This window comes from Mastigoproctus giganteus, chromosome 2 (genome assembly GCF_048544385.1).
Source record: "Mastigoproctus giganteus isolate SK-2022 chromosome 2, ASM4854438v1, whole genome shotgun sequence".
Taxonomy (NCBI): Eukaryota; Metazoa; Arthropoda; class Arachnida; order Uropygi; family Thelyphonidae; genus Mastigoproctus; species Mastigoproctus giganteus.
In genome coordinates, this window is record NC_143576.1 from 206,369,957 (window position 1) to 206,382,301 (window position 12,345).

Consider the following 12,345-nt stretch of genomic DNA (forward strand, 5'->3'; position numbering starts at 1 on the left):
CATATTTTTCTGCATTAATACCTCTTTAATATACAGGGTGTCTCAAAAATATTGGTACAAACATTTAGGGGAGGTAGGTAACATCTAAAGGAATGTGAATCGTATAGGAACCCATAACCGGAAACGTCACCGTAAGTTGGCACATGGTGCTGTTCATCAGTTCACGAGAGAGAACATTTCTGGTTTACTCATTCAAGCAGTAGTCGCCGCATGAAGAGCATGCATCGATATACGAACTGTGAGCTGGCAGACATGCACCTAGTGTATGGATTAGCAGAGGGCCCACATGGTGTGCGCCCCATGCAACACAACATCACTTCGCAATAAATGTGTGGGCAGGTATGGTCGGTGACTGCTTAGTCGGCCCATACCTGTTACCATCCCGCATGAACTCCGCTAAATATCGGATCTTTCTTGAACAAGTTCTACCAGGGTTACTTGACGATGTTCCAGCAAATGTGAGATGCAGCATTTGGTTTCAACATGACGGGGCGCCTGCCCATTATGGAAGGTGTGTTGTGACCATTTGAACAGGCGTTTTGGGCATCGATGGATTGGCCGTGGTGGACCCATTGCCTGGCCCCCCATGCTCACCTGATTTATCGAACCTTGGTTTCTTTCTGTGGGGGGGCCCTCAAATCTATCGTGTATGAATCGCCTGTGGAGACGGAAATGGATCTTGTGGCGAGACTCGTCTGCACTGCTGCTACTGTCAAAGAAACTCCAGGTGTGTTCAACCGTGTCCGCCAATCCATGCTGTGTCGGTGTCACGCATGCATCGCGTCTCATGGTGGAACCTTCGAGCATCTTTTGTAACATCATGAAATGCATCCATCTCGTACTCCATTGTTAATATTATGTCAAATAAATGTTTGCTACTAATTACTGTATTGTGTCATTTCCCTCTGCTACTACTTTCCTGTGATGTTTCCGGTTATGGGTTCCAATGCGATTCACATTCCTTTAGATGTTACCTACCTCCTCTAAACGTTTGTACCAATATTTTTGAGACACCCTGTATAAAAACATTCCAATCTTAGCTCATGCCAACAATTTAAAGTTGTGAATGACCTCAAAATCTAACAGCAGTATACATCATATTGCTCACTGGCTGCAATAGTGGCACAACTCAAAATTCTTAATTTTTGAGGTAATACAACTGATGAGGTTAGGATAGTGGACTCTACATTTATGCAATAACAGTACAAAGTGAGATCAATATTATCTCACTACGTGACACAAGTGTTGTTATGCAATCTGAGTTTTTACTGCATCGAGAAGCATCAACAGTAGCACTTCTTCAGTATGCCCCAACCTTGGGGCTGAGTGGAATGCAGTCTGTGTGCAATAGTGATCCTTTTTGAGTTGTGCCAGTACAGGAGTGTAATGCAATGCAAATTTCTTGTTGTAAGTCATAGGCAAAAGAGGGTGACTGTGCAACTCATTATTATAGAAAAATATTAAAATATTGCTAAAGTCTGGTCCTGTATTCATCCCATCACAATATGTTACATTAGCTAGAACTGCCAGAAAGACAGGAAACCCTTTCAAGGTGACAGAGATGAGTCACTGCAATTTTTACAACCTGAAAGATTTTGCCCAACACACTTCTATGAAATTTAATGAAAATACCGATGAAGTGAAATTCAATGACACTGCTAGATTTAAAGCAGAAAAGCAGCATTTGGACTCTTTATTTTATAAAACATCATACAAACATGATGATTATAAATCAGTTAATGTTAAAGCTAGCAAAACAAGAAAACCTTTGGAGACATTTGTAAATTTCGAAATGAAAAAAGCTACAAGAGTTCCATTCGATTTCGAAAAAGAAGCACAGTGAGCTCCACTGTTTGTTGAACAATAACACAATTCCCAAATGTCATTCTGGCTTTTATAACAGTCTAAAAGTTAATTTACAGAAGGAATAACTTTTTCTAAGAATGACTTAAATTCTTCCATTTTGCTTGTTTGTACACCAATAATTATGTACTAACTTCTTGTTCTTATTTATGCTTTACCACAATTATGTTCTCAAAGATTAAAATGTAGTTCGTGCATGTTCCTGAGTTTATGAATATAAATTGAATATAAATAAAGCTCTTGTTTAATGTTTTTTTTTTTTTTTTTTGTTCTTCATCCTAATTACCTTCCATCTTTAGGAGACTCAAGTCACAAAATTTGAGTGTTTGTTAGTGGCACAACTCAAAAGGTGGATTAAATTTTTGAGTATTCTGGTTACCCATAAGGGAATGTTGATCAAGCCAGCCTAATTTTGAGTACCACTGGGTATGATGAGATGAATCATAATATATTTCAACAATCACAATTTCTTCAATTCTAAACAAACTAATTTTAAAAGCCAAATTTTCCTCATCGATTATCTCAGAATTATGATTTTTGAGTTATGCCACTATTGTGGCCAGTGAGCGATATAATATGATAATAAACAATGATAACTAGAACCAGCTTTCCAAACTGTACATCTAACAATCTCCAGAGAAAGTAATATTTCAAATTTTTTAAATGATGAATAAAAAAAAATAATAAATAAATCTGTTTTCATACATAAGGTTTTGGGAATTCATTTTAATCCAAAACATCTTTTCAAAGTGCATCTGGAAAAAACAAAAGTTAAGATAATCAAAAACACCTAGATGCTTAAAAAAGTTTACTTCTTATCTGAGATAAAGATACAATTGATATAATCTGATTTTGTTGATTTTTTTAATTTATTAATTTTTTTGTTTAATATGAAGACCAAGGTTTATTTTATGCTTTTTTCTTCATTTTTTATGAATACCTCAATCAAAACATAAAAGGTTGTTGATACCTTTGATGTTACATTAGACTAACTTCTTTACATTGTAATTTTAAAGAAAGATGAAAGGTGGCCGTTCCAGACAAGAGATGTAGAGGAAATACACGAAAATGAATGGATGGATTGAGTTTTAAGCTGAACAGCAAACAAGTGCTAGCTACATGGTGTACATTCAGCTTGGTGGAAATGAAATGCATGTTCAGAATAAAAGGGCCCATGGAATTATCTCAGAAAAGGAATGAAGCAAAAATATCAACATGATAAAGAATAAAGTGAGAATGCGATGGAAGGTTCATTGATTAACCTAACTGCTCTCTCATGGATACGAGTCAAGGAGTTTTAGAGGGGGATCTGGGAGCACTGACACAGATATGAGATCAGTGTCTTAAATGTGCCCAACCACAAAACAATATTGTATTGTAATGCAGATTTGGAATTTGTGCTGAGTTAACAGCAACTTAGAAGAAAAGTGATTCCAGGATTAAAAAAGAATGCCTAGTTCTATAGAGAGCCTAGTTTGTTTTGGATGTAGAGAAAAATATTGCTTCTCTGCATCCCAAAAACTTAATTTCTATAGAACCAGGCATTACTTTTCTTCTGAATTGCTGTTAACTCAGCAAAAATTAAAACTGGAATTAAAGTTGATACAATTAAAGATATGGATTGTTATCTAGAAATCTGGATGGTATTCAAGGTGAGCAAAGTTGCATGCTTTTTTTTTTTTTTTTTTTTTGGCAGTAATGAGTACTGGAGTTCTACATTTCCCACAGCAGAACGACATCTAGATCTGACAGTTTTAATAAAGATTAAGAGATAAAGATTGAAAGATTAATAAAGATTAAGAGACAAATTTTTTTTAAAAAATAATAATAAAAATCTTTCAAATACCTCTAATTTACTGGTGTATATAACTGTCCTTTACCTAACCATGCACAAACTGTAAATGGTCAACTGTGCCACATTTGGCATGGCAGCAGTTCAAAACCACTTGTAGTCACTTTTACCAATGTCAATATAACTAACATATAAGGCAAGTGATAAAAATGTTCAACATTGCTGCTTCAGTGTATGAAGGCTGCCATATGACTTTGAAGATCTTTGCTGATATCATGAGTACAGTACTAAGTGAACATAGTAAGTATTCTAAACTAGCCATAGTATTCCTTGGATAGCATTTGTTCCATAATATATAAACACTTACATAAGCTGTGTCTCTGAACATTAGGTCATAAGACTAATGACGAGATTAGCAACTTTAAACCAGTAATAACAGAGGAAAAATTAACCAAAGTTCAAGTTTCACTTGAGGTTCTTGATAACGATATCATTAAACTGAACAGAAAGTTCTTTTTAATCTTATAACATAATTCTGAAGATTTTTCTTGTTGCCAAAATAACATGGCAGCACCATGAATAACAACTGGGTCAAAGACAGATTGATAAACAATTCTAAATGTTCTGTGGCTTAAATCCCAATCAAGCTTGATAGATAAAATTAGCATTACTGTAAACTTCTTAACCTTCTGTGTCAGATATGAGAGATGTAGATAAAAGAAAATAGTAATGAAAGAAATAGAAAAGTAAATTTTAACTGTGGGACTGCAAGCTTATTTATGATAGGAGTTCTACCATAACAAAGCTTGCCTGTGAATATCACCATCATCATTTTCCTTGTACATATTGTAAACTTGTTATTAGAAGTTCAATTGGAAAGATGATGTAAAGAAAAATTTTACTCTAAAATTTTAATGGTCCTTTACAGAATCATTAAATTTCTGTAAATTTTTTGCCTAAAACTTTACAAAAACTATGATTGCATACACTGATGTGTACGCAATCATAGTATGTATGCTGTGTATGATCAGTGTATGCAATCAGTGTATACAATCAGTGTATGCAATCATAGCACAATTTTCAAAATCTTTATGGATCCACTAATCTAAGATCAAATTCTAGACATGTGATCTTAAAATGGAGCCGTGAGAACATCTGTCAGAAACAGAACTAGAAACAAAGTGAAATTTATAAATAACTGAAACAGATCTTGGTAAAATAACTTCTGAGCATACTGGGCAGTTGTGATGGATAGAGAATGTTAAGAGTTGACAAAGAATACTTTCCCACCAAAGTGAATAGAAAGTGCCCTTGAAATTGGTCAACACATATTTAGACACTGAATTTTCAATAAGCTGTACAAAATTAACCACAGCATCTTCTGTGCCTTGCCAGGAAAACCAAACTGCATTGGAAATACAAGTTTCTATCTTCTCGATAGAAATTTGTTAATTCAGTAATCTGTAGGTGTGTTTAATTTTACATTAAATGCTCTAACAAATTACCAAGGCTAGCCGAAGTGTAACACTGCAAGATTTTGCTTTGGAATAAGCTTCTCAGGTTTGTGAATAATTTTAAGTAAAGTAGAATCCATATATCTGGAAGAGATTTGAAGTCAGAGATTGGCTAATGCAGAAGTCATTTATTTATTTGGAGAGGTGTAGTGATATCAGTTCACCATGCTCTGATATCTCTACGTTAGCCTATTTCTAACTTGTACTCTCAGCAGCATATCTTTAGTTGTATGGTTCATGATAAAAGTACAGTAGAGCATCAGTTATCCGGAATAATTAAAGTCAGATCTCTTCCGGATGGCCAAATTTTTGGGATAATCAAACTAGAAAATTTTCCGGATATTTTTTATATCACTGGAAAAAATAAATTTAAATAAAAATAACATTAAATAAATTTAATTTATTTAATCACTGGAAAAAAATATCTGGAAAATAAGGGAAGATTAAATAAATTTAATCTTACCTGATGATTAAATTAAATAAGATTAATTAAATAAAAAAATTATAAACCAATCTCGGAAAACAGAAACATCCATCCAGGCATTTTTATGATTTTTATACAAAACAAGAAAATTAGAAAGATTTTTAAATGTTCTTGGTTTTTCCAACTTACCAATAACGAGCACAGACAACATGTGCATCCCAGTGGCATTTGCAATTGTAACTAGCTCTTTTCTCATCTTAAAACTTGGTGCAGGTATTTCTCTTTTAGTGGCTAGGGTTTTTCTCAGTAATGCTTTCCATAATAAGTCTATCTCATCAACATTATAAACATTTCTTTCTCTTAATTTGCTATAACTGAAGCAAACTTACTTTTAAAGGACACCACTGCCGTTTTTGTCTGCAGAAAGTTTCTCACCTTGAATATCTAGTTCATGTACACCGTGTCTCCGTTTAAAGTTTTTCAGCCCAACCTGTGCTTGCCTTAAAATCTTCATTACCTCTTAAACTTTCGATTAAAATCCAATGCTTTTTTCACACAACACTGAGTCAAACACTGGTTCACCTAAACTTCACTCTGAAGAAAACAAAAAAATAAAGTGAATGCACTCTCTAAAGTGGCATTTTCAGGTTTTGACATCAGATTTTTTCTGCTAAATCCTCCTTTACTATCCATAATCTATGCAAATTTTGCTATAGCATTGGAATTTTTCTTGATGTCCTCACATTAAACTCTTTCGAGAGATTTCCGAAATTTTCACCTTTTCTAATTCTATTAATAATTTCCGGTTTTCGCACAGTTTTGGGCCAATATTATTCTTGCCGAATCTGGAGCTAAACTAATCTGAAATTCACTCATGGTTTCCAAGAAAACCCAGTAGTCTCTGTGATATTTTTCTAAAGCACATTTCTGAAGGTCACACAGAATTCTACAGATCACAACCATAAAACAATAAAAACAATTTGCAGTTTTCGGCTTATTGGGTTTTTTGTTTGTACAATTTGTTATAAACAGGCAATAAACTCGATCTTTTGCTTATTATAATCAAAATTCAATTTGCAAACGTGATCACTATAACCGGAGCTTACTGTATTACCATTAATAAAAAAAGGAAGAAAGATCAACCTTTCAAATTATTCCATATAACCGACATTCTACTGTATTTTACTATGATAGAGATGGTTGTGTGTCAAATATACCTCCAGGCAGTTCTATACATGATAACACCAGTATCGTGAACCATACAATTCAGAATATAAGTCAAGAGTGTGGCTAATACAGAGATTTTAGAGCATGATAGTCTGGTAAGACTGCAACTCTATAAATAAACAAGATCATGCTATCTCTATATCAAGTTTCTTATTACTTTTGTTGTGTGTCATTTAGAGACTGATATGGTCTCATGACATAATGCTCTTTTCCTAAAAATTATTGTAAAATAAATTGTTGTTTATATCAGTAATCATGGTGTTGTCGGCATACAACCTCCATAATAAAAAGAGTGTAATTATATTTTTAAATATACACGAATGCATGAACAGACACCTAAATAAAATGAAAATAATTGACAATTTTAATCTTAACATTACCATAATGCATTGCAGCTATCTTTGGAGGTACATAAATTTTAGGTTTTGTTTCTTTTTCGTTATCTTTATTTTCTGAATTATCTGCAGGTTCCTCCTCAGCTTCATTATCTTCATTATCACTAAACTTGGAAGTGAGAAAAAAAAATACAAAGTTAACATTACTGGTCAATGTGAAAAGAGAAATAAAAGTTTGTAAAAAAAAAAAAAAAAAATTCTTATTTAAAACTTTTAAGAAAAATATAATGCCTTTTAAATATAAGTTCTTTCTTATTTTGACTGGCAAACATTTTATGCGACATACCTTGCTCATCAAGTTATCTGGATTGGCACGAAACTGCAAAGGGTCATTGACACCTGTAAGAGAAAAATAAATTGATGTACATAGACAATATGCTACATACTGCAACAGGATTATGCCTTTTGCAATATTCATACACTACAAAAGGCTACAAATTTTGAAATATTTATATACTACAAAGAATAGTTAACCTTTACTATTCATTGTTTCACTTCACTGTGTAATTGAAATATATTTAATATCTTTAATTTTTAAATACGTTCCAACCAACATCTGTGCACAGCGATTCCACATTCGGCGGGGTACTGTTGTTATGAAAAAATGGAGGTTCTGTAACTTTTTATGTAGGAAATTAAAACTATAATCTGTGTTACAAATGGTACAATTTATTTTTAAAAGAAATTAACAATTTCACATTATAGTTTAAAATGTATTCCAACTAAAAACATCATAAAATATATGAAAGTAATATTTTTCTATGCTAATTTTTGATGGAATGGGGGTTTCAAAAACGAATGGCAAGACTGACTTCCTCCATAATTTCTCACCTCTCATTCCATTGATCCAACTGAGTGACAGCGAGTTCATGTCGTAAAGGGCCACTATGTTAAAAGAAAACACGATGAAAGAAAACTAATCCCCCCAAAAAAAATCAAAACTAAATTATGGAAACAACAGAAACTTAATTGGGTATACGCTTCCATTATGGAAACGAAATGAATTCCTACCTAAATTTAAAATAAAACTACATGCTGTAGAAGCAGTAAAATAATGAAATAAAACTTTTAATTGACCACCGTGACTTACCAACACGTATGAAAAACATTCAATTGATAAAACTGCTAGCAGAAGGTGGACATGCTTTTGAAGTTGACGTTGACTTACAAAATCCGTAATTTTTGTCTGTCGCTATTTTTGTTATTTCTAAATGATCTTTCTCATGTCAACATAAGAAACCATAATATCGTCAATGCTTCTCTTAATTTTCGTACTCTATGAAAGTTGGGATCTTCCTGCATAATCTTCTCCTTCAGGAACTCGGCTTCTTTTAGAATCTCTGATATACCCTTGTTTGTTAGTTCAGGTTTCTTCTGCTCTTCATTTTCTTCTTCTTTACAAACATCTTTATTGGAGTCCAGCAGTTCTTCTAACTCCTCATTTTTTAATTCCTCCTGATGGGAATGAATATGTTCTAAAATTTCTTCCTGCCCTATATAATTAAATCCCTCGCCTCCAATAATGTTTGAAAGTTTAATAATTTTCTCAACTTCTGTCTGAATGATATTGAGGTCTTGTGAGTCACTTCCTGTTTCAGGGAGTAGCTTCTTCCAACAGTTCTTCAAAGTTGACTTCTTCAGTTCAGTCCATGACTGTTCAATTATTTCAATACCTGTTAGTATTGTGAATTCTGCCCAACATTGGCACGTTTTTATCCGGAAATTTTTCAAATTTATCAACAAGATTTGCCAAGCTTCTCCTCAGATAATAAGATTTAAAAGTCGAAATGATCCCTTGCTCCAGAGGCTGTAAAACTGATGTTGTGTTCAGAGGAAGAAACACAAGTTTTACATTTAGATTGCAATTGAGAAGTGACACTGGGTGACGTGGAGCATTGTCTAAGATAAGGACCACCTTGATTGATAAATTCTTATTTTTCAGGTATCCTTCAACTTCAGGTACGAAACAATGCTTTAATCAATTGCTAAACAGTGAGCCAGTCATCCATGCTTTTCTATTCAATCGCCAGTAAACGGGAAGAGAGGATTTATTTTTGCCTTTGCAAAGCTCTTGGGTTTTCTGAACGATACACTAATAAAGGCTTGCATTTATAATCACCAGAAGCATTACTACAAAATAGGACAGTGATTCTGTCCTTTTACACTTTGAATCCAGGTGCAAATCGTTCTTCTTTTGATATATGTCCTGTCAGATATATTTTTCCAATAGAGTCTAGTTTCATCACAGTTAAAAATCTGATCCGCCATGTATCCTCCCAATTCTATTACATTTTTCGATTCTGGTAAAAAATTTTCCACTGCCTCCACATCAGTAGAAGCAATCTCGCCAAAAACTTTAATACTGCTAATTTTTTTAAATCTATCAAACCATCCCTTGGATGCACCGAAACTTGATTTACCATTTGCACTAGCAGTGTGAGACTTTATGTGATGATAAATACGTTGGGCCTTGCGCCCGATCATATTAGAACTGAGAGGCACATTTCTATTCCTTTGGTCTTCAATCTAAACATTCAATAACTTCCATTTTTTCAATAAGCGTATTATGTTGACTAACAAAAGTGGATTTTGCACTTGCAGAGTTTGTTGGCAACATAATGCTTGCTTTAATTTTGTCCTCACAATTTAATTGTTCATATCGATGATTCATTGCACTCATTCTTTAGCTAAAGATGAATACATTCTTCCTTGCTCTATTTTCCCTAAAATAATCATTTTCTCTTGCAATGACAGAATTTTTCTGGATTTTTTCTTCCTGGAATCACTTTCAGATGTAGAGGCATGCTTTGAAGCCATTATATTAAGGTTACTATTGAAATAAAATATAAATTCACTCAATGACAAAACACGCACAAAATTAAGTCACTTTTCACTCAACTTGGAAACTCACACTGACATTGTCACTAGCAGAGACTCAAGCCCACAAAGGGGTCTTTCTTGTATTACGCCACGCTGTTTCTGAGAACTGCTGAATTGAAAGATACATAATGAAAAATATATTGTAATAAAAAAGTAGGTACAATGTATAGAGGCTAAATTTTGACTGATCGCGAAACTGATCAATGACACTATAAATTCAATCATGCTAAAACAACTATATATACTATGTAATAACAAAGCATGGCTGAGTCAGATACACCACACTACTGAAAACCTTTGGCCGCATATAGTACAAGCCATGTTGCAAGGTCTTCTACCACATAAGTGAAAATTTGCGCACAGTGAAACTGCACTTGGTGGGGTCACCTGTATATAAAGGCTACATTCATTTAGATAGATACTGTATGTTATTTAACCCTACCTTGGGAATTTCCTTAGCAGATAATAGACAAAATATACACAGTTACATGCCAAAATATTGATACAATTACATGCTGATCAACATTCCTCCTCCTGCTCTCTGTCCTCCTATCTGCTTTTTATTCTTCAGTAAAACCTGCAATAAGCACCATCTCATGAGAACAACAAAAATACAGTGATTAAAGACAGGTTGGTGCTTATTAAAAGGTAAGGTCCATACTTTCCATAAGTTTGGCTCCAACATTTTATAAAATTAAAAAATAATTCTTAGTATAAAATAAGATAACTTCATTCATTCAAATTATTTATTTTTCAAAAAAATTTTGATTTTAGTTGGATAAGATTTTTCCTTACATCATTTAACAATGATTTTTCAAATTATGAAGAATCATCATTGAACTTAAACAATGCCTTGAACATATACTGTTAACCTTCAACAACAGGAAATTCATTTTTTATACCTTTTTTAATTAAATTCAGCTTAATTTCAATTCAATTATTTCTATTCTTTCTTTTAAACTTTAAACTGCAGCATTTTAATGGTCCTGCAAAGCAAGCAAACCATAAACATATCTTTTATGGTTTTGTGGCTGGCAGGATTTAAATTGCCAATTAAATATATCCCCTCTTGGTTATAGGAACAACCTATAATCAAGAGGAGATATCTACTCTACTTTTCTATCTTTAACCTCCCCCCCCCACTCACACTCACCTGCTTTTCACCTCTGGTTTCCAAGGGTGGGATTTGCTGATACCTGGGATGGAATTTAATGCAGATCTACAGATTTTCCCAAAAGTGGAATGTCTTTCCCTCTCATCCCCCCCTCACCTTTCTAACTTTACTCCCTGACGATCCTTTATTGCACAAATGGAATTCATTTTTTAAGGAGAAGCCTCATACTTTCTTCCCCTCTGTCTTCCATTCCCCTTTTCAACTTTTTCAACCCTCCTTTCCAACCTTATATGTCCTCTCTGGCCAGACTTTGATGGCCAGGAGGTGGACTGCCATTTTTGCTTGCCTGCCTCCCTGGATTCCTACTCTTCTAAGTAGATGACTCACCTCATCATGACAGGGATCAGCCAGCAACTCTCCAAGTGACTGTCACTGATTGCTCACAAAGTGACCAGTAGCACAACACAACATCTGACAACATCACTCACGATAACCACTCTACACATGACTGGCTCAACGCTGCTCTAACATTTAAAATGACACTCAGCAGTTTTTCAGGGAACCTATAACACCATGCAGACAAAAATAAATAAATAAATAAATAAATATAAATAACTAAAAAGAGAGACCAGATCACAATTGTCTAGAGCTTTTACAGTTTTAATTTGTCTCCCCACAACTAAGGAAGAACTTAAGAGAAGCTCAGAATGTATGGCCTCTAATTACATTTAATCAATTCACTCTTTATATCTACTACATATTCCCATTCGGCTAAATTCAAAATATTCTATTTTATTGTTTTTCTTTGTAAGCTTCTAGGGGCAATAATTTCCCATTAAATCTTCTTATTTGTTACAAAATAGTGTGTAGTGTTTTTTCGCATATAATTCATAATACAATCAACTAAAATTAGAGAGACTCCATAAAATGAATAATATGCATCATAAAATAACTTACTAATATTTCCTGTCATTGCAGTCTTTATTAACTTATCAATCTGATATTTCAACTTCTGGCCTATTGGTCTCATTTTCTCTAAAACCTTTAAAAAAAATTAGAACATTTAATAAATGGGAAAAAAAAAATATCAATATAAAACACATTCAAACTATTATAAGTGTTGGCAAGATGGTAGT

General features: G+C 33.6%; 1 protein-coding gene across 1 annotated transcript in view; it reads right to left on the bottom strand.

The window, feature by feature from the left end:
* Nucleotides 1-12,345, bottom strand: part of LOC150089964 (neuroguidin) — an 81,384-nt gene that overhangs the window by 34,362 nt on the left and 34,677 nt on the right. Inside the window, exons 4-6 of the mRNA XM_090368927.1 lie at nucleotides 12,167-12,251; nucleotides 7,502-7,554; nucleotides 7,201-7,324 (exon numbers count right to left, since the gene is read on the bottom strand). Coding sequence (XP_090225053.1) covers nucleotides 7,201-7,324; nucleotides 7,502-7,554; nucleotides 12,167-12,251 — 262 coding nt within the window. The remainder of the gene's footprint in view (nucleotides 1-7,200; nucleotides 7,325-7,501; nucleotides 7,555-12,166; nucleotides 12,252-12,345) is intronic.